The sequence below is a fragment of the Nannobrachium achirus genome, assembly GCF_963921795.1.
Source record: "Nannobrachium achirus genome assembly, chromosome: 23".
Lineage (NCBI taxonomy): Eukaryota > Metazoa > Chordata > Actinopteri > Myctophiformes > Myctophidae > Nannobrachium > Nannobrachium achirus.
In genome coordinates, this window is record NC_137830.1 from 52,414,069 (window position 1) to 52,439,068 (window position 25,000).

At 41.3% G+C, this 25,000-nt stretch overlaps 1 protein-coding gene across 6 annotated transcripts in view; it reads right to left on the minus strand.

Moving 5' to 3' along the window:
• The window catches only part of LOC308309266 (protein NLRC3-like), a 104,378-nt gene that overhangs the window by 76,503 nt on the left and 2,875 nt on the right, over positions 1–25,000 (minus strand). The window contains exons 2-9 of one of the 6 annotated variants that reach the window (XM_080754789.1): positions 21,677–21,799; positions 20,483–20,590; positions 17,291–17,401; positions 15,537–15,650; positions 13,656–13,769; positions 9,996–10,109; positions 5,746–5,804; positions 4,189–5,428 (exon numbers count right to left, since the gene is read on the minus strand). In XM_080754789.1, the coding sequence (XP_080610915.1) occupies positions 4,189–5,428; positions 5,746–5,804; positions 9,996–10,109; positions 13,656–13,769; positions 15,537–15,650; positions 17,291–17,401; positions 20,483–20,590; positions 21,677–21,780 (1,964 nt within the window). In that variant the 5' untranslated portion in view covers positions 21,781–21,799. Of the gene's footprint in view, positions 1–4,188; positions 5,429–5,745; positions 5,805–9,995; positions 10,110–13,655; positions 13,770–15,536; positions 15,651–17,290; positions 17,405–20,482; positions 20,591–21,676; positions 21,800–25,000 lie in introns of all 6 variants that reach the window. The other 5 variants (XM_080754791.1, XM_080754790.1, XM_080754792.1 and 2 more) reach the window with 5 other exon arrangements.

The window sequence follows — 25,000 nt, forward strand, 5'->3', positions numbered from 1 at the left end:
ATTTTCACTACTTGTTTGGAACAGGGTACCCTACCGTTTAATGTCTCTTGGTTCACGGGCTAAAAAGTTTGGGAACCATCATGCTTGCTGAGTTAAACCACTGTCTACACCAGGCTGTTGTAGACAGTGGTGTAAAGTAACTAAGTAGATTAACTGAAAAGCTCTGGGAACTGAATGATTTTATGAAACTGGCACTTGTTGTCTGACTGTTGGTCAAGAAATCCAGACTATATCTTGCTGGATGGTGCATGTGGAGATTTAAGGAAAGCCGTTCCCGATTGTGTTACATTTAGCTAAAAAATAGACTGCGGAAACCCCAATAAAACACGATAAAAAACGATAAAAAAAGGCAAAAAAAAAAGGCGCGCATGCATGAGGGGCGTGTGAAAAAAAGGCAAAAAAAGAGGGGCGCGTGACAGCACCCCCTACTGTAAATTAGTTCCCGCGGCGCTGTTTCTAAAGTGACAATTTAAAGTTGTACCATGTAACTTTTTTTATAAAACAAATCTTAAAATTGTCCTAACTGTTAAATCGCTAAAGTTTTAGAACACCCACTCCGTTATTTTCAGCTTCTGAAGCCTTCTCTTTATATGTTTTCTTCTTAGCAGTGACAGGGGCGGGATTTCGCGCCAAAATGACGTAATCTGCATCATCTGTATACGTTGTGTATACGTTGCCCAATCACATCGCCGATCATGCACACATGGTACACTACCGGCCAATCACAGCTTATCTGCTCTGGTCTCCAGGAAGCGCCTCCGCTTGGCTACAGTGTTTACCATGGTGAAGGATTTTAACCTCTTAATCCACAAATCCTGGCCAGAAAATTACGTTCTACCATGCGTTCTACCCCTCCACGGATTACTATCGGTCGCGGTGGTTTGCTGGCGCCGCTCCGGTGGTCCGCGGCGGTGGTCCGCGACGACTCCGGCCGAAAAACGTCCGAAAAAAGCAATACCGCTACTGACCACTAGTTGAGCAACTTACACAGTATAGCTTTAAGGACTTTTTAATACCTCTAAAATGACAAATTAAACATTGGCCAAATTGTGAAAATAGCCGATCTACATGCTCACAACGCCTCGCAACGAGCATGCAGATCGGCTATTTTCACAATAGAACCGTGTTATACAAAATGTAATGCCTCAACTCTTAGTGCCCGTCAGGGTGGGGGGGTCCCCAGTTAAAATATGATTATTTTGAAGGTCCCCAGTTAAAATATGATTATTTGGGGGTCCCCAGTTAAAATATGATTATTTGGGGGTCCCCAGTTAAAATATGATTATTTTGGGGGTCGCTGCCTGAAAAGGTTGAGAACCACTGTCCTAGAACACGGTGAGCATCATTTATTTACAGAGTTCCATACTGACTTTGATAAAGAGAGTCAAGGGCTGAAACTTGAAACTCACACATTTTTTTTATATTGAATTATAATAAATAAATAAAAAGTGAAGCCCCCTCCCACCTGGCCAGCCAGTTCAACACTGCACTAACCAACATGGACACAGTCCAAGTCTACTCACTTCAGAGTCTCCAGTTCAACATTGTATGGAAACACTGCACTAACCAATATGGACACAGTCCAAGTCTACTCACTTCAGAGTCTCCAGTTCAACATTGTAAGGAAACACTGCACTAACCAACATGGACACAGTCCAAGTCTACTCACTTCAGAGTCTCCAGTGCAGCAGAGAGCTTCTTCAGACCAGAGCCTCCTAAGTGGCTGAAGTTCAAGTCCAGCTGTTTCAGATGGGAGGGGTTGAAGGTCAGAGCTGAAGCCAGAGAAGAACAGCCTTCCTCTGTGAGCCCACAGCCTGACAACCTGCAGAGAAATCCATATTTAACAAAGTGCTGTTGATGTTCAAGTAGAGATCCACACAGAGAGAAAACACACTATTTATTTACCTCAGGATCTGCAGTCTACACTCTTCACTCTTCAGTAGAGCAGAGAGTTGCTCCACTTGTGATTCCTGCAGGCAGTTGAAACTGATGTCCAATTCTCTCAAATGGGAAAGATTAGATCTGAGAGCTGAGAGCAGGATGTCAAATCCTGTCTGTGTGATGTGACAGCCAGCAAGTCTGTAATTAAAGATTACATATCTGGATTGATTATCAGAGTTTTGGAGGAGGGACCAAAGAGATGGAAAGAACAGGCAGGCAGGAATAATGTGAAGCAAATCATGGTCATCTTCCAACAGGAAGCTAACTGACAGGAAACAGGAAGCAGCAAGTTAACAACAGATGATCCAGCAAACTGACTGAGAGGACAGACAGACAGACAGACAGACAGACAGACAGACAGACAGACAGACAGACAGACAGACAGACAGACAGACAGACAGACAGACAGACAGACAGACAGACAGACAGGGTAGTTACCAGGTATACAGCATGGTAATCAAATATAGTTATTACAAAAGGACACATATATAAATATTACATTGCTTCTTATTCATTTGTATTATTTGTTCTAGTCAGCGTGTGTTACCATGATATCAACCTTATTGACTAAATGAAACAGACAACAGACTGCTGGTGCTGGTGGGCTGGGGAACCAGCAAACCTTCCAGTCTGTGTTTACACCAGTTTGACACTCAATGATTGTGTAAGTGGACGTGATAATTCCCTAGCAGCCATGATGGATCACATATTGTATTTACTGTAGCGTATCATTGTGATGTGATGCCAGAGTGAGGACTAACCAACACCAACTCTGACCGTATCATGATTCTACCATGATGTCAACTTAATGCACACTCCTCTTATTAGAATCAAACAATAAATAATAAAACAGAACTAATCTAAATAATGCTGGTTAATTAATCTGACCTCAGTATCTCCAGTTCACAATGTGGACTCTTTAATCCAGCAGAAATGAGCTCCATGGATGAATCCTCCACGTTGTTATAACTGAGATCCAATTCCCTGAGATGTGAAGGATTAGAGCTGAGAGCTGAAGACACAATTTCATAAGCTGGCTCCTCGAGATGACAGCCAACAAGTCTGTAAATGTAGAATATGTAAAAACAGAGATGTTCAAGGAAAAAGAAAAAAAGTCATTCAACCCCAAATATGAATGCCAACGCAGCCCCAGAAGCATTTCCACTTAAACCAGGAGGAACAATAATGTGAACATTTTAACTGTTTATTAATGTGTGCGTCTTTAATGGTTATTTTATGTTCATAGGAGTTTAGTCATTATAGGGTCAAGACCACTTGACCTTTGGTGTTTTCAATGTTTTGAGGGCACAAAGGTCAAATGCCAGGACAGGAAGGTCATCAAATAAAACAATGGAAATAATTAATTTAATAGGGCTGTCCTTTATTTGCACATAAACACAATACCACCAGACCTGATTATTATTGGAAGTTTTAAAATAATCATCATTTCTACTTATAGTGTTAGATGTGAGGGAAGATTTATTCTCTTCTAATACATTTTCTCTTCACATGACTACTAACCGAGCCTTTCTGGTGTTCCTCACAGCTGGGACCAGTCTGGATTTCCCCCATGAACCCGTTGTTCTGTATTTGTGCAGGTCCAACTCATCCAGAACCTCCTCTGACGTCAGCAGCATGTGGGCCAGAGCTGAACACTGGGAGTGAGTCAGTCGTGTCTGTGATCTGTCCCCTGACTCCAGGTACTGTTGGATCTCCTGATGCAGTGAGTGGTCGTTCATCTCCATCAAACAGTGGAAGATGTTGATACATCTGTCAGGAGAGAACCTTTGATCATTCATCTTCTTCAGGTTGTCGATGACTCTCTGGATGCTCTCTGGACTTTCCGCTGTCTGACCCAAAAGACCTCCTAACAGACTCTGGTTGGACTGCAGTGAGAGACCATGAAGGAAGCGGAGAAAGAGGTCCAGGTGACCATTCTTACTCTTCGTGGATTTTTCAAAGGCTCTCTTCAGGAAGTCTTCCAAGGAACTGACATCAACTCCCAGGAATGTCTTCAGTACCTTCACGTTCCTCTGTGTGTAACAGTGGAACAGGTAGACTGCAGCCAGAAACTCCTGGATGCTCAGATGAACAAAGCTGTAGACCTTTCTCTCAGATTGAACAGTCTCTTCTTTGAAGATCTCTGTGCACACTCCTGAGTACAGCGAGGCGTCTTTCACATCAAGACCACACTTTTCCAGGTCTTCTTGATAGAACATAATGCTACTTTTCTCCAGATGTTCAAACGCCAGCCTGCCCAGCTTCAGAAGAATCTCCTTGTCAGGGTTGGACATTAGAAGAACCTCCCTGTCAGGGTTGGACATTGGAAGATTGCTAGTTGTTGCACCCACTCCCAGCAGTCTTTGTGTCGTGGTCTTCAACCAGGTCAACCAGGAATTTTCTCTTGGTTTTTGACTCATCGCCCTTTCACCATCACCCTTTACTGAGCTTGAATGCTGTTGATTCACCTCATCCGTTTTGTCATACTTCAGATTCTTCCTCTTTGTCTGAACCCACAGGAAGCTGCTGTACATCGCAGTCTGGGTCTTGGGCAGCTTTTCGGTCTCATCTGTCTTCAACATGTCCTCCAGAACGGTAGCAGTGATCCAACAGAAGACTGGGATGTGACACATGATGTGGAGGCTCCTTGATGTCTTCATGTGTGAGATGATTTTGCTGGCCAGCTTCTCATCATCACTGAATCTCTTCCTGAAGAACTGCTCCTTCTGGGGGTCTGTGAACCCTCGTACTTCTGTCTCCATGTCAACACAATCAGGAGGGATCTGATTGGCTGCTGCAGGTCTGGTAGTTATCCAGAGGAGGGCGTTAGGGAGCAGATTCCCCTTGATGAGGTTTGTCAACAGCAGGCCCACTGATGATGTCACTGTGACATCAGAAACAATGGCATTGTTCTGGAAGGCATCAGAATCAATGTCAATGTTCTCGAATTTCAGCGGAAACCTGCTTTCATCCAGACCATCAAAGATGAAGCCAACCTGCCAGACAGCGAGCTGCTCTGCTGTGACCTCCTTTAATTCTGGGTGGAAACGATGGATCAGTGAGAGAAGACTGTGCTGCTCATCTCTGACCAGGTTCAGCTCCCGGAATGAGAAGGGAACCAGGAGAATGACATCTTGATTTTCTAAACCCCTTGCCCAGTCCAGAGTGAACTTACGCACAGAGAAGGTTTTTCCAATGCCAGCGATGCCCTTGGTCAGAACTCTTCTGTTGGGTTTATCTCTGCCAAGGAGGGGCTTAAAGATGTCACAGCATTTGATTGGTTGGTCATGGAGGGTCCTCTTCTTGGAAGCTCTCTCAAGCTGCCAGACCTCATGTTGGGTATTAACCCCTTCACTCTCTCCCGCTGAGAGGTAGAGCTCTGTGTAGATGCTGCTGAGGGAGGGCACTTCAGTGACGTATGTCACACGATCAAGACGGTTCAAACCGACCTTATAAACCTTTAATTGCTCCTGTGGACTGACACCTGCTATGAGAAGACAATGAAGACATTTTAAACATTCAAGTTAATGTATAACTTTACATCTAATATACCATTAACACTATGTCTTAATTCTCTTAAATACCTTCTGAAAAGCTACACAATTTGTCAAAAAAGGGGAAAAACAGCTACATAAATAATATTAGATCACTTGTTTTTGTCTAAATGTATAAGTTAATCACCAGTATTTGTACATTGATACAGGAATATAACGTTAACATTTAGTCTGATGATGTTTTCTGCTATTTAAACATTTCATTAATTGATATGAAATGTTAATTAGTGTAAAATGTGTCCAGTCTTACTTTGTTCACTTGTGGTTTGACTGGATGTCTTCTGTTCAGGTGTGGTTCTGAGTCTCTCTCTGTGGAGATGAAGACAATAATATAGATAATAGATAGTTTAATATATTAACTTATATTATTGAATTAACCACTTAAGACCTGTATACTTTGTTGTACAATGATTAGCGCCGATATACAAGCTCAGGAAGGGCTGTGATGCCATGTGTTGTGAGCTTGTAGATCTGCTATTTTCCCCATGTTTTTTGAAAATATATCGTATAGATCAGGGGTTTTCAAAGGTTTTTGTCTCAGGTCACCCAATACATATATTTTTAATCCGAGGCACCCCTACATTATAATTTTCATTCCCAGCACCTTATATTTATAGCAAATCATTGTTGTTGGGTGGAAACCTTGTATGTCCAAAACTGCTCGTTTTGTATTTATCATCTATAAAATGTACTAAACTAGTGAAAACAGCAGATCTACAAGCATTGTAGATCGGCTGTTTTCACTATTTTTGTGAGACAGTCTTGTATGATGAAGCAGGGCTTTGCTTTACCAAAAGACGTACACATTTGAAACTTGGAGATACAAGGTTTCTGCCCGACAGTGACGATATTTTAGTGATTATGTTGCGAGGAAAAGGTTGAGATAACAGCCATTTTGGTTAGAACTGACTGAAAATAACTTTGTACTTCAAGTTTAAAATGATACTAAATCATGTTTTCATATTCAATATGATCACATTATCTCACTGCACCCCTGGACTGCAGTCACGGCACCCCAGGGTGCCCTGTCACCCCAGGGTGCCCCGGCACCCTGGGGTGCCCCGTCACCCACTTTGAAAACCCCTGGTATAGATGAACATAAATGACTTGACCTGGCCTACATGGTACAAACACACTGCCCAGTTGTAAATACAGGTTCTTATGTCACTGTAGACTATAGATAATAGTTGTACATAATGTTATGTCACTGCTCCTACAGATTTTCCTTAAAATCACGCAAAGTGGCACACAGTATGTCTAGAGTCATGTCATCAACATGGATCTGTCCCATTTAGCGCCACCATCAGGGCGATTTTTGCAAAACAAATTTTTGGACACTGCGGACTGCGCCAACAGATTTTGTCCTAAAATCACACAAAGCACTACACAGTCTCTAAAGTCATGTCATCAACATGGATCTGTCCCAGAGAAAGAAGATAGCAGGGGCGCTACTGGTATCCCTCAAACCACCAGTAGGCCTGGGGCCAATTCTGATATCTTCACACATTGGTACCACCCAAGGTGACCATACATTTTTTAAATTTTTTACTTCCTACATGTCTCTAGTTTACATTTTGGTATGATAACCCTTTCTGAGACCCAGCTTAATTGATGTTATCAGCCGCTAGAGTCGGTCTCCCATCGACTTTCTATACATTTCTGGGTATTTAAGTAGTTTACAGTTTACAGTTTACAGTTTAGGCATTTAGGCATTTAGCAGACGCTTTTCACAATAATAAACAAGATAATATGTCAGTACATCATCAACAACAATATAACAAATGCAAATGGATATCTATCTAGAAAAAACACAATATAAACAAAGTTCTAAAAACCTAAAAAAAAAAGTAGGATGTGAGGGGTCTAACTAGGGGTTTGTCATGATGCTGAATCCATTGCAAGCATTTGTTTTGCACAAAAAACATGAAACAAGAAAAATGAAAAGTGATGACTCATCACTTTTCATCACTAAACCATCGTTTTCTGGGGCCATTTGTAGCCCAAGGAATGTTTTTTCTTGGGCTAAAAAAAATGTTAATAATAAAAAAATATTTTCTGGGTATTTTCCTCCTGTATAGAAAGTCGATGGGAGAGTGACTCTAGCGGCTGATAACATCAATTAAGCTGGGTCTCAGAAAGGGTTATCATACCAAAATGTAAACTAGAGACATGTAGGAAGTCAAAAATGTAAAAAATGTACGGTCACCTTGGGTGGTACCAATTTGTGAATATCAGAATTGGCCCCAGTCTACAGTAAAGGGAATACAATGAGCAAAAAAGGAGGACAAAATGTGCCACAGAGGCACAAAAATCCAGGTCCAGGCACTCAGGTGGATTTAACAATAAAAGGCCTTTTCTGTTAACAGGTGTGGGCCCGCCGGCGGGCCCGCCGGCCGTATTTTGACAAACAATCACGTTTAGACAAGCCTCTGTGTTACTTGCATTGCCAAGCTGTATACCATTTTAAAGCTAAGATTCTTGCGATTCCGAATCCGCAAACCATTATAGCATCGAAACTCGTGCTAATATCAACGTTGCAGTCCGACATACACAAACAAAGAAATGTTCATAAAGTTGCAGCTACTCACGTTCAAAGCTGGATTTTAGTCCACCAACATGATCTATTTCCACAATAATGACGTTCTTATGTCGTGGAAAAGTAAACAGATCCAAGCCATTAATAGTAAAATAGTCCAAACCACTTTTTCCTTCATGACATCACCCATTGCCACCGATACAAACGTAATGACGACAATAACAATTCTTCACGTTTTTTTCCTTGTAAATCCAGTCCACATTTTCAGTATAACACTTCGTCTAACCCATTTCCCATACGGGCGCCTACAAATTCACGCCCACAATTGAAACAGCGGCCCCGCTTCGGGTAAGGGAGAACTGTGAACTGCAAGCCTGCCCATAGAAAGTCATTGCAATTCAACTGTGGTTAGCCTAATATTAAAATAATCCTACACAAACTGAAGACTATATTGATTTAAACAAAAATATGTTTTCAAATGTATGGCTTGACCCTGACAACATATCTTCTTGTTTGCTAAATACATGATGTGTGTCACGTTTAATTTGCCACTTGAATGGGTTACCCATAATGTTAACAGAGAAGAGGGGAAACGGCAGACACAGAACATGACGCTTTTCAGTGACATCACTGTCTTTACTGCTGTGCGTTTATGAGTGCCGACTTTGAAGATCCCGACCTTTTCAACTATACAGAGTGGATCCTCCAGGTTAGTATTAATAACCAGCAAGACTCCGTTTGGAAGAAGTGAGATGCGATCATTTTCCAAAAATAAACAGCCTAATTATACATGAGAGACAAGCGTATCTGGGTATTGAAAACCTCAAGGGATGCGTCCATGACGTGTGTACCATGCGACCACCTAAACTTAAGATTTCCAATTTTTGACTCACAGATGAAGTATATTAAAGTATATTGTAGGTAGTGTATCAAGATGACAGATATGCCACTTTAAAAAGGCAAAATTAAACTCATGGGACACTTTATTAGAAAACAAAAAAAATCACTATGGCCTCAGTAGTCAACCACTGAAATTATGATATTTCATGATGCCTCTCATTGGGATTGCATTGGCAGCTGCAGTGCACCGTTCATCCTTACCCGAAATGGGGCCGCTGTCACAAGAGGGGGTGTGAATTTGGAGGCGCCCGTGTGTCTCTATTAAGCCCCTTTTCCACTGCCCCCCCCCCCCCCCCCTTCAAAAAAAAGGGTTAGATTACAACACTGTAACCCATTTTCACCCAGGGCCAAATGCCTATGTAATCCTGGGCTCTGCTCTCCCTCTGCCGCGCCTGGGGAGACAACGGACTGACCTCATGCTTCCTTCAATGCATGGCTAGTACAAGTTGTTTCTTTTCACCTGACAGGGGGGATTTCCCTGGGACAGACTTAGCACGTGGAAGGAACACGTTATTCCAACCAGTTCCTTTCCCCAGTATAGAGACCAGGATTACTGCATGTTTTTGTGAGGGTTCATTTTTACCCTAGGAGACACGGGGAGAACATCCAAACTCCACACTGAAAGCCCTATCGCCAACCCCACCTAGGGTGTGGGCGCTGATGACGCGGAGGGAGGAACACGCCGCCAGCGCCCACAGCGTCCCCCTGCGGGAATCGAACCCAGGACCTTCTAGCTGTGAGGCGAAGGACTACATTGTGCCACATTGTGTCACATTTTGAGCTTGTATATCTGCTATTTAAAAAAAGACTACTGAAAAAAAAATATATATACTGTATATATATATATATATATATATATATATTTTTTTTTTTTTTTTTTTTTTTTACATTTTAACAACACAAATTTAGTTTGGAGGTCCATGGCACCACATATTTTCAGATGGGAATCATCATAATAAATGTTTTTACAGTTTTGAATATTTTAGGTTTTTCAGGATTATTTCAGGTTAGGATTTAGATGTGTCATGTTATAGTGTTGTGAATAATGTAATGGATTGACATACTGTGTGTGTGGAGGTCCAGGTTCATTAGTGAAGTCAATCAGTCTTCCTTTAGACCGGTCACTCTTCATAGACAGAAGGCTGGGTGTTGGAGACTCTGCTCTGTGGTCAACACTTCTGGAATCATACAAAAACAACAACAGAAAAACATGTCTTTAATTAGCATGTGATTGAAAAAGTTGGTTTATTCCATATTGTTTAATATAACGTCCCATTAATTAAAGCATAAGGGACTGAAATGTCATGGGGTTTGGCCAAGAGTCAAGTTTCGTTAGCTGGAAATACTCAAGAAACTTTTTGCTAAATGTAATTATATGATGATTTAGTAAACCTTTTCATAAACACTGTTTTCAATCGCTAGTTTAATATTTTTTTAAATAATCATGATATGTGTTTAGTAAATCATGGTCAGATTCATTTTACAATTAATGATAAAGTAAGCTATTGTTGCAAGACGTCAACAAGGATAACTTTACATGCAGGAGGAAGGAATACTCAGGACGAGGGATACCAAGTTCTCTTCTTTACTTTCAGAATGGCAATAATTAATAGGGACGTTGGACGCTGGATGTTGGGAAACGCAGGACAACTCCTTTCCCGGCCGGTCCAGGCCGGCCATTAAAAACAAATGGCCAGCCCACAAAGTAAATATAGCTCATGAAATTGGCCCACTGGCTTGTCTCTCATGATCTGAAATGGCCAATCTTTGAGTATCAGCAGTGCTATAGAGAGAGATCTCTCTCTATAGCAGCAGCGCTATAGAGAGAGATCTCTCTCTATAGCGCTGAGTAGCAGCAGCGTTATAGAGAGAGATCTCTCTCTATAGCGCTGAGTAGCAGCAGCGTTATAGAGAGAGATCTCTCTCTATAGCAGCAGCGTTATAGAGAGAGATCTCTCTCTATAACGCTGCTGCTATAGAGAGAGATCTCTCTCTATAGCGCTGAGTAGCAGCAGCGTTATAGAGAGAGATCTATCTCTATAGCAGCAGCGTTATAGAGAGAGATCTCTCTCTATAGCAGCAGCGTTATAGAGAGAGATCTCTCTCTATAGCAGCAGCATTATAGAGAGAGATCTCTCTCTATAACACTGCTGCTATAGAGAGAGATCTCTCTCTATAGCAGCAGCGCTATAGAGAGAGATCTCTCTCTATAGCAGCAGCGCTATAGAGAGAGATCTCTCTCTATAGCAGCAGCGCTATAGAGAGAGATCTCTCTCTATAGCAGCAGCGCTATAGAGAGAGATCTCTCTCTATAACACTGCTGCTATAGAGAGAGATCTCTCTCTATAGCAGCAGCGTTATAGAGAGAGATCTCTCTCTATAGCAGCAGCATTATAGAGAGAGATCTCTCTCTATAACACTGCTGCTATAGAGAGAGATCTCTCTCTATAGCAGCAGCGCTATAGAGAGAGATCTCTCTCTATAGCAGCAGCGTTATAGAGAGAGATCTATCTCTATAGCAGCAGCGTTATAGAGAGAGATCTCTCTCTATAGCAGCAGCGTTATAGAGATAGATCTCTCTCTATAACGCTGCTGCTATAGAGAGAGATCTCTCTCTATAGCGCTGAGTAGCAGCAGCGTTATAGAGAGAGATCTATCTCTATAGCAGCAGCGTTATAGAGAGAGATCTATCTCTATAGCAGCAGCGTTATAGAGAGAGATCTCTCTCTATAGCAGCAGCGTTATAGAGAGAGATCTCTCTCTATAGCAGCAGCGTTATAGAGAGAGATCTATCTCTATAGCAGCAGCGTTATAGAGAGAGATCTCTCTCTATAGCAGCAGCGTTATAGAGAGAGATCTATCTCTATAGCAGCAGCGTTATAGAGAGAGATCTCTCTCTATAGCAGCAGCGTTATAGAGAGAGATCTCTCTCTATAGCGCTGGGTAGCAGCAGCGCTATAGAGAGAGATCTCTCTCTATAGCAGCAGCGCTATAGAGAGAGATCTCTCTCTATAGCAGCAGCGCTATAGAGAGAGATCTCTCTCTATAGCAGCAGCGCTATAGAGAGAGATCTCTCTCTATAGCAGCAGCGCTATAGAGAGAGATCTCTCTCTATAGCAGCAGCGCTATAGAGAGAGATCTCTCTCTATAGCGCTGGGTAGCAGCAGCCCACAGAGCCATCACATTGACCCTACTGGCTTGTCTATCATCTGAATACCAGTCCACTACACCCTAGCTTCCTTGACTACTCCTAGATGGTCTACAAACAACGTCATTAGACTGTCTTTATACCAGAAAAACCATGAGACCTAAAATCACAGTAACCGATTTGGTGCCTCGCAGTGCGTCCGGAAGGCGGAGAAATCTGGTGTGCGGCCGATGCCCGCACGCAATGAGGGCCTCTCCAACTCCTTTTACCAGGCTGAATCGGGGGCCCAGTACGTCCCTGACACACAGCTTTTAGTGCACTCCAGCTTTGGTGCAGAGGAACGTAGGTCCACACCAGGGACGTGCTGGGCCCCTGATTCAGCCCGGGAAAAAGAGTTGGAGAGGCCCTCATTGCGCGCTATAGAGAGAGATCTCTCTATAGCGCTGCTGCTGCTGCTCAAAGATTTGTGACAAAGTGACAAGCCAGTGGGCCAATTACATTATATAGTTATATTTCGTCGTTGTGGGGTGGAATCCTTGTAGGTCCAAAACCGTTTGTTTTGTACTGTATTTATCATTTTAAAAATGTTTTAAACTAGTGAAAACAGCAGATCTACAATTGTATGATGAAGCAGGGCTTTGCTGTTTACAAATGTGAAACTTGGAGATACGGGTTTCTGCCCGACAGTGACGATTTACTTTGTTGGCCGCCCAGCACCCAAAATGGAACGAAGGCAGACATTTTACTTTTTATTTTTTTTTAATGGCCGGCCTGGACCGGCCGGGAATGAACCGGCCGTTTGGGAGTTGTCCCGCTTTTCCCAATGGCCAGCACGTCCCTGGTCCACACCAAAGCCAGCCAGCTTCACGATCACAATGAATCAACTTCAGAGAACCAGAAACTAAATACCTGCCAGAGACATGTCCCCGCCCCCACATACAGTACATGTAATCCAATAGCAAGGTGAGAGTATGTGATGCATATACTGTAAGGGAATCACTATTGCTGTAAACACAACCATAACAGCGTTACTGGCAGCTAAATAATAATGCAATACAAGGCACAACAAAGCACCAGCATTACACTGTGTTTCCAGGCTTTCTACTGCCTCCACAGAGTGAAGACCCACTCTCCAGCCAATAGCATTTATTGATTCATTTCCATGTTCATTTCTAAGAAAGATGGTGGATTTGCACTCGCTGAACAATCGGCTTCATTTACTGTCTGTAGAAACCAACGGCGTCACGTTGTCCTGTTCTGTTTTACAGTCTATGGTTTTGTCTCCTCAACAACAGCGAACTAATTCCATACAATAATAGAAAGACAGTATAAATATGTTGTGTACAATGGACACAACGTTGCAGTTTTTAATGCAGTAAATACAATAGGTAGAGCTTATGGATCACAGGTTAAGGAAGGTTAAATGATTATTCACAAACTGCATACAGTAACATTCAGTCAATATACTGGACAGGGAGGGAACACTTAAAATAATCTGTCTGTTTTTTAATAATTTGCACAATGTGCAACACAGGTGTCATGTTAGTGTATTTTGTAATGGATTCCCATAGCCTACTGTGTGTGTGGAGGTCCAGGTTCATCACTGAAGTGTAGAGGAATTCCCATTGACTTGTCACTCTTCATAGACACACAGCTGGGTGTTGGAGACTCTGCTCTGTGGTCAACACTTCTGGAATCATAATACATGTTTCAAAGTTTCACTCACAGCATTGCAGTTACATGAAGATAAAGAACAAAAATTAAAGAAATAATATCACCACTAAAATGTACAACAAATACAGTACAATACAGGTTGCAATGATAGATAGCTATTCCATATTGTGTTACATATAAATATGCCATAATACTGTATGTAGTTGACTTGAATGCATCTGCTATTTCCATCAGAATAAAGGGAATATCTGCACTCTCTTCAGTAGTATCTTTAAGTATATTTTTAATTCATGTAAACCACAGCAGCAGTCTCACCATCTAAAACGGACGCCTTTCGGCCGGTGGCCTTCCTCTGCGTTTAAAACTAAAGTTCATCAGGCAGAAGTGACTTAATAACGAGCACATAGAGTACAGCTGTGACTAATCAGGAGGTACAATTCTCACAATTCATAATGTTTACATTATTTATTAACAGTCAGTAAGTAGAAAATATTGAAGTCTTTTACAGTTTTCATGCAGTATAAATATAGCAGCAAGCAGCAACACTGGGGTCCAAGCACTGAGCGCAACACACCATAACAACAGTCAGATTCATATTCCTCCAGTGGCCATTAGGGGGAGCCATGCTACCACTGTACAATACTAAAAACTCACAAAGAAATCCCAGGATTTGAGTGGTTTGTTTATAAAATAAAATACATGGAAAACAGGTGGAGCTTGTGGGTCAAAGTGGCCGTAGGTTAAATGATTATTCACAAACTGCACACAGTAACTTTCATTCTCTAGGTAATGATTGGACAGGGAGGGAACAAAATACTCTGTCTTGTTTTTTAGGGATTAATTTGAACAATGTGCAACACAGGTGTCATGTTAGTTAGACCCTCCAGAAAAACGTGGGCAAAAATCCTTGATTATGCGGTGAATTATGCGGGTTTTTTATGTGAATTTATGCGGTGAAAATGCGAAATTATGCGAAATATTTACTTATTTATTTTTACTTTTTTTATATACAGTATACATATATATATATACATATACATAAATGTATAACTATATATAAAAATTGATAACTATTGAACCACTTTACAGTACACAGGCTATTTAGAAATAGACGATCTACAAGCTCACAACATATCACTAAAGAGTGTGTATATCTGCTATTTTCAAAGTAGTCAAAACATATTAATTTAAGGGTCCTTGAGTGAATTGAGAAATGCAAAACAGACATTTGACTGCCTTTCATTATTTTCAAGGCAAATATCTGCTATTTAATTACCTTAATAGGCTACTTCAAGGCAAAAATAATTACCCTATGACCTGTCATTGCTAAGGATTTAGCTCACTGCTAAAGCAAAACTCTGGTTTATTTATGTGGTTTTGCTCTCTCTAAAGGGATTAAAATGTTATGCCGTTCCTATCTGCTTCCAAGCCTTCCATGGAATACCTACTGCTACTTGTAACTTTTGTCGGAGTTGCTCGTTTGCTTTGAAAGGCAACGTTTCAAACGGAGTGCGATGGAGGCGTCAAATCAAGTAGGATGAACTTTAATTTGTCGTTTCTGGAGCTTTGATAGCGCAGCAGGTTAATTTAGCCTACAGTGTTAAGCAAGGGAGGAGGAGGGTGTCTTATGCCTGCAGGGGAATATGCGGGGATTGTGAAAACATGCGACCCTCCGCATATTCAGCGGCATTTAGTGATTATTGCGGGAAATTCTGCGATCGCATAATCGCGTTTTTCTGGAGGGTCTAGTTAGTGTATTTTGTAATGGATTCACATAGCCTACGTTGTGTGTGGAGGTCCAGGGTCATCACTGAAGTGAAGAGGAAGTCCTTTAGACCAGTCACTCTTCATGGACAGAAGGCTGGGTGTTGGAGACTCTGCTCTGTGGTCAACACTTCTGGAATCACAAAGTCAGTTTATTAAAGCAACGTGAGCTCCACCAATCAGATACATCAACGGTACCGGATCTTACACTGTGGCATTGTGGGTAGTGAAGTTTCTCCTCTGTGAGATCGTCAGTTAAACATGCTGCTTAAAACTACAGAGAAATTATATTGTGTAGAACAGGGGTTCCCAAACTTTTTTGTCTCAGGGCACCCGATGAATTCAGGGTTCGAGTTATGTGGGGGCCAGTGGGGGCTTAGCCCCCATAGATAAGGTCTGGGACCCCATAGTCAAAAACCCCTATGGGGTCTCTTTTTTTTTTTCTCCCCTGCGCTCTCTGGCTCTCATCAACACAAACGTAACCTCTCAGTGGCATGTAGGTGCTATTTGGCTACTATTTTCCAGGACAATTTCAAAATAAACATGTTGAATGATCGATTGTATAGATGAAAAAAATAAAATAAAGACTCTTGTTTTGAAATGCGCTTCTGTGCAGAGAGGAAATGGCTTTCATAGGACGAGCCTTTAACACGCTCTGTCGTCAGTGCGTATCTTCTTGCGCCCTGATGGACTTGTGGTGAAATTAACAACACACAGGCATAAAGGAATATAACAGAACACCAAGACAAGACCGTGTAGGCTATAAAGGCATTAAACATCGTCCTGCTCGTCTCTGTCAACAATTGGTGAGTGAGTCGTGGCTAAATAGAGTTGGAGTGATGGAGGCTATGCTGCTAGCTAACACTGTTTTGGCTAGCGTTGTGGACACATTGTATGGGTCCTGAAAATAGCAGATCTAGAAGTTCACAACGCAGCGCGAAGGGACTCCTTGTGAGCTTGTAGATCGGCTATTTTCACTTCTACTTGTTTAATTAAGTAGATAACTGAAAAGCTTTTGGAACTGAATGATTATATGATACTGGTGTTGTCTGTCTGTTGGAGTGTTGGTACCAAGAATTCCATCTAACTAGACTATCTTGCTGGCTGGTGCATGTGGAAAGGGGCCAAGGGAAAGTGTAGTGTGCCGTTCCCGATTGTTTAGCAAAAAAAAACCTGCGGAAACCCGAATAAAATGCGATAAAAACGCGATCAAAACCGCAAAAAACCGAGACGTATGACCCCCCCCCCCCATGTAGGGCCCCCATAGTTCTGGGAGTATAACTCGAACACTGCCTACATTATAATTTTCACTCCCAGCACCTTATATTTATAGCATATCGTTGTTGACGAGTGGAAACCTTGTATGTCCAAAACCTTTATTTTGTATTTATCATCTATAAAATGTACTAAACTAGTGAAAACAGCCAATCTACAAGCACATCATGAGGCGTTGTGTGCTTGTAGATCGGCTGTTTTCACCAGTTTTGTGCGACAGAGGTTTCTGCCCGACAGTGGCGATATTTTAGTGATTATGTTGCGAGGAAAACGTTGAGATAACAGCCATTTTGGTTAGAACTGACTGAAAATAACTTTGTACTTCAAGTTTAAAATGATACTAAATATTTCTTCAAGTGTCCAAATAAATTCCAAATATTATCAAATGATCTCGTGGCACCACTGGACTGCCGTCGCGGCACCCCAGGGTGCCCCGTCACCCCAGGGTGCCCCGTCACCCACTTTGAAAACCCCTGGTGTAGAAGAGGATTGACATACTGTGTGTGTGGAGGTCCAGGTTCATCACTGAAGTTAAGAGGATGTCCTTTAGACGCATCACTCTTCATAGACACACAGCTGGGTGTTGGAGACTCTGCTCTGTGGTCAACACTTCTGGAATCATACAAAAACAACAGAAACGTGATTGATAAAGTCGGTTTAGTCAATATTCTTTAGTGTAACGTCCCATCCAGGCATGAAGGTTTCGGCCGAGGGGCAAGTTTTGCTTGCTGGAAATGAAGCCACTTCCGATGTCTGGTTATGGTTTCATCTCCTCAACATTGACCATTAGGACACTTTTGGACTCTTTGTTTGGAACTGCATTGATAAGTTGTGCTTTTAGTATTCTATTTGTGTTGTGATGTGATAAGCATGTATAATTCCTTTTTTGTGCGGTTCTCTTTTCACTGTACACAGCAGTACTTTTTCTTTTCATATCTCTCTATAACCTAACTGGTTGCCACCCGCACCCCCGCCTCCCCGTGCGTCTCTGTCTCACGCCCTGCAAGAGGCATCTCTCTCTCTCTCTCTGGCGCAGTCTCAGAGTAGAGCAGCACCGTCCCAAGACCATCCCTACTCCGCCAACAAGAAACAACGTAATTGCAGACCACAAGTTGGCAAGTCTGGGATCACTTCACTTTTCGGGGTTGTATCCGGTCGGGAGCGGAAACCACAACACATTGTGTTGTAGTACTCAAAGACTACAATTTGTCCGGAACTATCCAACCGTAAACAGTTTTAACCCAAGCTCAAGGATATATTTTTAGGGCCTACCTAATAAAATCCATGATGCAGAGTAGTTTTGCTTTTGAAACATGTGTTTGGTAAATGCATCTTTTATTCCAACTTATAGCGACTGGCAAGACTACACTAGGCTACTCCAGCATTTTAATAGGGATTGGGGAAAAAACGGAGGGAACCAAATCAAAGCGGCGCCGGTTCTTCTAGTGGTTTCCGCGCTTTAGGTGGAAACCAAACGGCCTGTTGTGAATGAACACCAGGCTTGAGTCGAGGTTACAAGTTGGCTTATTCTGTGGAAAGGAATTGCTCATATCCCAAGTAATGTTGTGACGATTTAGAATCTGCATTGATTGCCAGTGATAATAGAGTAGTGTCAGCAGTAATTTACAGACGAGGGGAGGGACACTTCTTTCTGACCAGAGCTGAGCTCTCGATCCCCTCCAAGGCGCGGAGAACCAGCGTTCAAAATGCTATAGTGCACATACTGTATGTCAAACTCAAGGCCCGGGGGCCAAATCAGGCCTGTGATTGAATTATCTTCGGCCCGCGGGATGATATTTAATTACTATTAGAACTGGCCCTCTGGCCACTGGTATGTTGCACATGCATTGCCTGGGATTCAAACCAAGGTCTCCCACATGAAAGTCCAACATCTTAACCATCAGACCAAAGGGATATCCCTATGGACTGGGGGAGATATTAGACTTTTGATGCCATCAGGCTGAGGCAATGAGTCACTCTGTTACACACGCACCACCATAATACTACAAGTCCCACAATGCACTGCTAGTGCATTGGCGCTTATCGAGAGCCTGTGAATGCAATGCCCGCGTTTAAATAAACATTGAACCAGTCCGGCACTCGACTTGTACCATTTTAAAAATGTTGGCCCCCTGTGCATTTGAGTTTGACATCCCTGTTAGTGTTTGCCCTGGCAATAATAAGTTCAAAATGCTATAGTGTTTGCCCTGGCAATAATAAGTTCTTATAGACGGACATGTAATGCCCTGGATTCGAAACCGGGTCTCCCGCTTGAAAGTCAAACATCTTAACCACTAGACCAAAGGGATATCCCGATGGACAGAGGGAGATGCTAGACTTTTGAGGCCATCAGGCTGAGACAGTGAATCATCTGCTACAGACAGAATGCAGTTTCATAGCCAGCCAGGATCCAGGAGGCTAAATCAACATAGCCATTTACATTTTTTCAACAAATAAGCATAAACAAACTGCTTCACGTGAACGATAATGATGTAAATAAGATATCAGATAAATATATTTTACATTGAGGTTACTTCCTCATTTCCTGGGGTGTTCATGGCAGTGCGATAGTGGTGAATTCAGAGCAAACGGCAATCAATCTGTGATATATGTATACATCCCACCCTTTTTTATTGCAACCATGTGACCTACGCATTGACATAACACCTTTAAGGAGAACTCCTAACGCATATGGACCCAACACAGTCAACAACAGAGCAGATTGAATGATGTTTAGAAGCCATTACTAGGAAGACAAAAAGCCAAGTAAGGTTTTACCTAAAGATGAAAGTGGTGGAAGGAGACAGATAAAAAATGAAAAATAAACGACACATTACAGGGAAAAAAATCTAGCTTTTGTAATAATTTTGTAATAAAGTGCAACTCATGTGTCATTGCGACCGTCAGGTCGCAGTTACTGCCAAAACCTCCACCGGCTGTCTGTCAGTCAGTCAGTCAGTCAGTCAGTCAGTCAGTCAGTCAGTCAGTCAGTCTGTCCGTCACGTCACACTTTTCCCCAACTCATATCTCCGCCACCGTTGCCCCAATACATGCCAAACTTTGCACATACACTCCTTGCCTGCCAATCCACAACCTCCACCCCTCCAGGGACCCCGGGAGCTCCAGGGACCCCCAGGGACCCCCCAAAAAGTGCAAAAATGACCAAATGCCGTAACTCTGGCTAGGAGCGACCGGGAGAGCCGGGGCCGGTACCCACGTGTCCGCCTCGGCGGCGCCAAAAGAGCCATCAACATGAATCTGTCCCATATAGCGCCACCATCAGGCCCAACACATTTTTGGACACTGCTCCTACAGATTTTGCCCTAAAATCACGCAAATCGGTACACAGTATGTCTACAGATCATCTCATCAACATGGATCTGTCCCATATAGCGCCACCATCAGGCCGATTTTTTCAAACACATTTTTGGACACTGCTCCTACAGATTTTGCCCTAAAATCACGCAAATCGGTACACAGTATGTCTACACTCATCTCATCAACATGGATCTGTCCCATATAGCGCCACCATCAGGCCGATTTTTTCAAACACATTTTTGGACACTGCTCCTACACATTTTGCCCTAAAATCACGCTGCGACCTGACGGTCGCTTATCTCCCGATTAGGGAGTCTTACTGGTGTTATAGTGTTGTGTATCTGTATTTTGTAATGGATTCACATAGCCTACGTTGTGTGTGGAGGTCCAGGTTCATCACTGAAGTGTAGAGGAAGTCCTTTAGACCGATCACTCTTCATAGACACACAGCTGGGTGTTGGAGACTCTGCTCTGTGACTTCTGGAATCATAATACATGTTTATACAGTTATTATGAGAATGAAAATGTCAGTTTGTTCAAGATGCTTTGTTATTGCATCACATTATGAATATGAGTTTGGGAGTTTCAACTCCTGGACAGTCAGTCTGTATGGAGCAGCTTCACCACTGAACAGCACATTGTGATTTGTAGCACTTCACTCACAAACTGTACACATAGTAACTTATAATCTATAGATAAACATTAATATCAAAGTGTACACATAGTAATTTATAATCTATAGGTAAACATTAATATCAAAGTGTACACATAGTAACTGGCTAAACATTAATATCAAAGTGTACAAATAGTAATTTATAATCTATAGATAAACATTAATATCAAAGTGTACACATAGTAACTTATAATCTATAGATAAACATTAATATCAAAGTGTACACATAGTAACTTATAATCTATAGATAAACATTAATATCAAAGTGTACACATAGTAACTTATAATCTATAGATAAACATTAATATCAAATTGTTAATCTATAGATACACATTAATATCAAAGTGTTATAATCTATAGATAAACATTAATATCAAAGTGTTATAATCTATAGATAAACATTAATATCAAAGTGTACACATAGTAATTTATAATCTATAGATAAACATTAATATCAAAGTGTTATAATCTATAGATAAACATTAATATCAAAGTGTTATAATCTATAGATGAACATTAATATCAAAGTGTTATAATCTATAGATACACATTAATATCAAAGTGTTATAATCTATAGATAAACATTAATATCAAAGTGTTATAATCTATAGATAAACATTAATATCAAAGTGTTATAATCTATAGATACACATTAATATCAAAGTGTTATAATCTATAGATAAACATTAATATCAAAGTGTTATAATCTATAGATAAACATTAATATCAAAGTGTTATAATCTATAGATAAACATTAATATCAAAGTGTTATAATCTATAGATAAACATTAATATCAAAGTGTTATAATCTATAGATAAACATTAATATCAAAGTGTTATAATCTATAGATAAACATTCATATCAAAGTGTTATAATATATAGATAAACATACTCAGTGTGAGGAGCTCCAGCTTGGGGAGGAGATGTTGGAGACTCTGCTCTGTGGATGAGATGTTTGTCAGCTCCCTCCTCCTCTCTCTGCACACACTCACTCATCTCTGGGTCTTTATTGAACCTGTCAGGGTTACAGTCAATGAAACAGATCATCTAATAATAATAATAATAATAAAGCTTTATTTGTATAGCACCTTTCATGACATGAAATGCAGCTCAAAGTGCTTTACAGAGCAGAAAATGAAGCACAGTTACTTAACAGAAAAAATAAAATACACATGAATACAATAAAGCAGAACAATAAAAACATAAAACATTGAAGAACAATTTCAGAACAGTGTGGACGTCAATAGCATCAAAGAGATAAAAAAATAATTCAGCTAAAAGCAAGAGTAAAGAAATAGGTCTTGAGCTGTGCTTTAAAGCTATCCACAGAGGCTGCCTGTCTTAGGTGTAGTGGGAGTTTATTCCAAACTGTCGGTCCGTAGAAGCAGAAAGCTGCTTCACCATATTTTTTATATTTCATTTTAGGCACATCGAGTAGGTCAGCACTAGAAGACCTGAGTGGGCGGTTTGGAACGTATCTATGCAGGCAGTCATAGAGGTACGAAGGTGCCAGACCATTTAGAGCTTTATAAACAAGTAAAATAATTTTAAAATCAATCCTAAAAACAACCGGGAGCCAGTGTAGCGACGCTAAGACTGGAGTAATATGTTCTCTCATCTTAGCTTTAGTTAAAACTCTGGCTGCCGCATTTTGAACAAGTTGCAAACTGTCAGTTGTTTTCTTTGGCAGACCAGAGAGAAGTGCGTTGCAGTAATCAAGCCGAGAGAAAACAAAAGCGTGGATCAGCGTTTTTGCATCGTCCAATGTTAGATAAGCTCTAATTCGCGCAATATTTCTAAGGTGAAAGAAGGCAATCTTGGTGACATGATTAATGTGTGTATTAAAATTCAATTCAGCGTCAATGATCACTCCCAGGTTCTTTACAGAAGTGTTACTTTCTTTAGACAGGTTACCAAGTCTACTTATTATTGATTCTCTCTGCGCAGTAGAACCAATTATGAGAACTTCTGTCTTGTCCTCATTTAGTTTGAGAAAGTTCTCACTCATCCAGCATTTTATGCTAGACACACACGTCAGCAATGGGTCTAGAGCACAGGGGTCGTCCGGAGCTACCGAAAGGTACAGCTGGGTGTCATCAGCATAGAAATGGAAATTCACACCGTGAGCGGAAATAAGTTCTCCCAGCGGCAGTATATAGAGGGAGAATAATAAAGGACCAAGAATTGAGCCCTGTGGAATACCAGAGCAGATGTTGTGTTTGTTTGACTCAAAGTCAGCTAGATTAACAAAGTAGCTTCTGCCTGTTAGGTAGGAGTAAAACCAGGACAAAGCTGTGCCTGACAGCCCTACCCAGTGTTCAAGACGTTGTATTAGAATTGTATGGTCAATTGTGTCAAAAGCCGCCGTTTGATCCAGCAGTAGGAGAACGGATACATTTTTGTTATCAGCAGACACCCTAAGATCATTAATTACTTTTAAAAGTGCAGTTTCTGTGCTGTGTCCTTTCCTGAAGCCGGATTGGAATTTGTTGTGCACCTTATTGTTCTGCAGAAATACATCCAATTGATGAAAGATAATTTTTTCTAGGACCTTGCCCAGAAAAGGCAAATTGGAAATGGGTCTATAATTACACAGCATGGACGGGTCGAGGTTGTGTTTCTTGAGTAAGGGCTTAACTACGGCCGTTTTCAGTGTTTCTGGAAAGACACCTGATTGTATAGAGTTATTTACTATTTTTAGGATATCTCCAATCACACAGTCTACAACCTCTTTGAGAAATGGCGTGGGTATTGCATCCAGCGAGCAAGAAGACGATGTCATTTGCGATATGGTTTTACGAAGTTCCTCTTCATCAATTTCACAAAATGATACTAGGCTGCCCCTAGATTTATCTACACTTTTACACATGGCACCATTAACCGCATTTGCATTTGTGACAGTATTATTCATAATACCAGCTCGAATGTTCACAATTTTGTTGTCAAAGAAGGATGCAAACTCATTACACTTTGCTTTAGAGGCAAGGAGTGACTGCTTGTAGGACTGGGGGGGGTTTAAGAGGCGTTCAATAGTGGAGAATAAGACCCTAGCATTGTTCTTGTTCTCATTAATAATTCCGGAAAAATAGGCCTGCCTAGCCAGACGCATGGTTTTATTGTACGTGGCTGTTAATGACTTAAAAATCTGTAGATGGATAGTTAGTTTATTTTTTCTCCAAGCTTGCTCTGCTTTGCGGCATTGTTTCTTGAGTGAGCGTATATGATCGTTTATCCAGGGTGTTTCTTTTACTTTATGTTTCTTTTTAGTTTTCATAGGAGCCACTATATCCAGAGCTGACTCTAATTTAAGATTAAAATGTTGAACCATATCATTTACTGAGGGAATATCAGGAAGGGGGGGTGCACATGCAAGATGGCGAGCAAACTCTGGGTCTTTATTAAACCTGTCAGGGTTACAGTCAATGAAATAGATCATCTCTGGGTCTTTATTAAACCTGTCAGGGTTACAGTCAATGAAATAGATCATCTCTGGGTCTTTATTAAACCTGTCAGGGTTACAGTCAATGAAACAGATCATCTCTGGGTCTTTATTAAACCTGTCAGGGTTACAGTCAATGAAATAGATCATCTCTGGGTCTTTATTAAACCTGTCAGGGTTACAGTCAAGGAAATAGATCAGAAAACAGAGTTTGTAGATCTGAAAATTCAGAAATCTTAAGTTGGGGGGGTCCCTGGTACAACATCTTGTCATATGGGGGTCCCTGGTACAACATCTTTTCATATGGGGGTCCCTGGTACAACATCTTGTCATATGGAAACTGCTAGCAAAGTATTCAATCAATCAATCAATCAATCAATCATTCATTCATTCATTCATTCATTCATTCGTTCATTCATTCATTCATTCAATCAATCAATCAATGGTGGGTATTAATGTAAACAACTGCAGATACATTTAAAGGGACAGTCCACCCTAAACCACAACCCACACTGTGCTGTTCCTCTGACCGTTGAGAACTGTTTAGGTGGAATTTCTTCTAAATTCAGAGGGCTGTATTTTGATTGTCTTCAGTACCAGCTCTTATGTCTTAACTTAAAGGCCTGTCCATACTGTCTCCGACCACCAAACTTTTCTTGGAGAGTTCAGACTTTTTTTCCGAACTCTAATTCGGGGAAGCTGTGCACACACTGAGACGTCATGCTCTAGGGTTAAATTCACAGCAAAATGTTCTGAGCCTGGTCCGGCCCTAGGCCT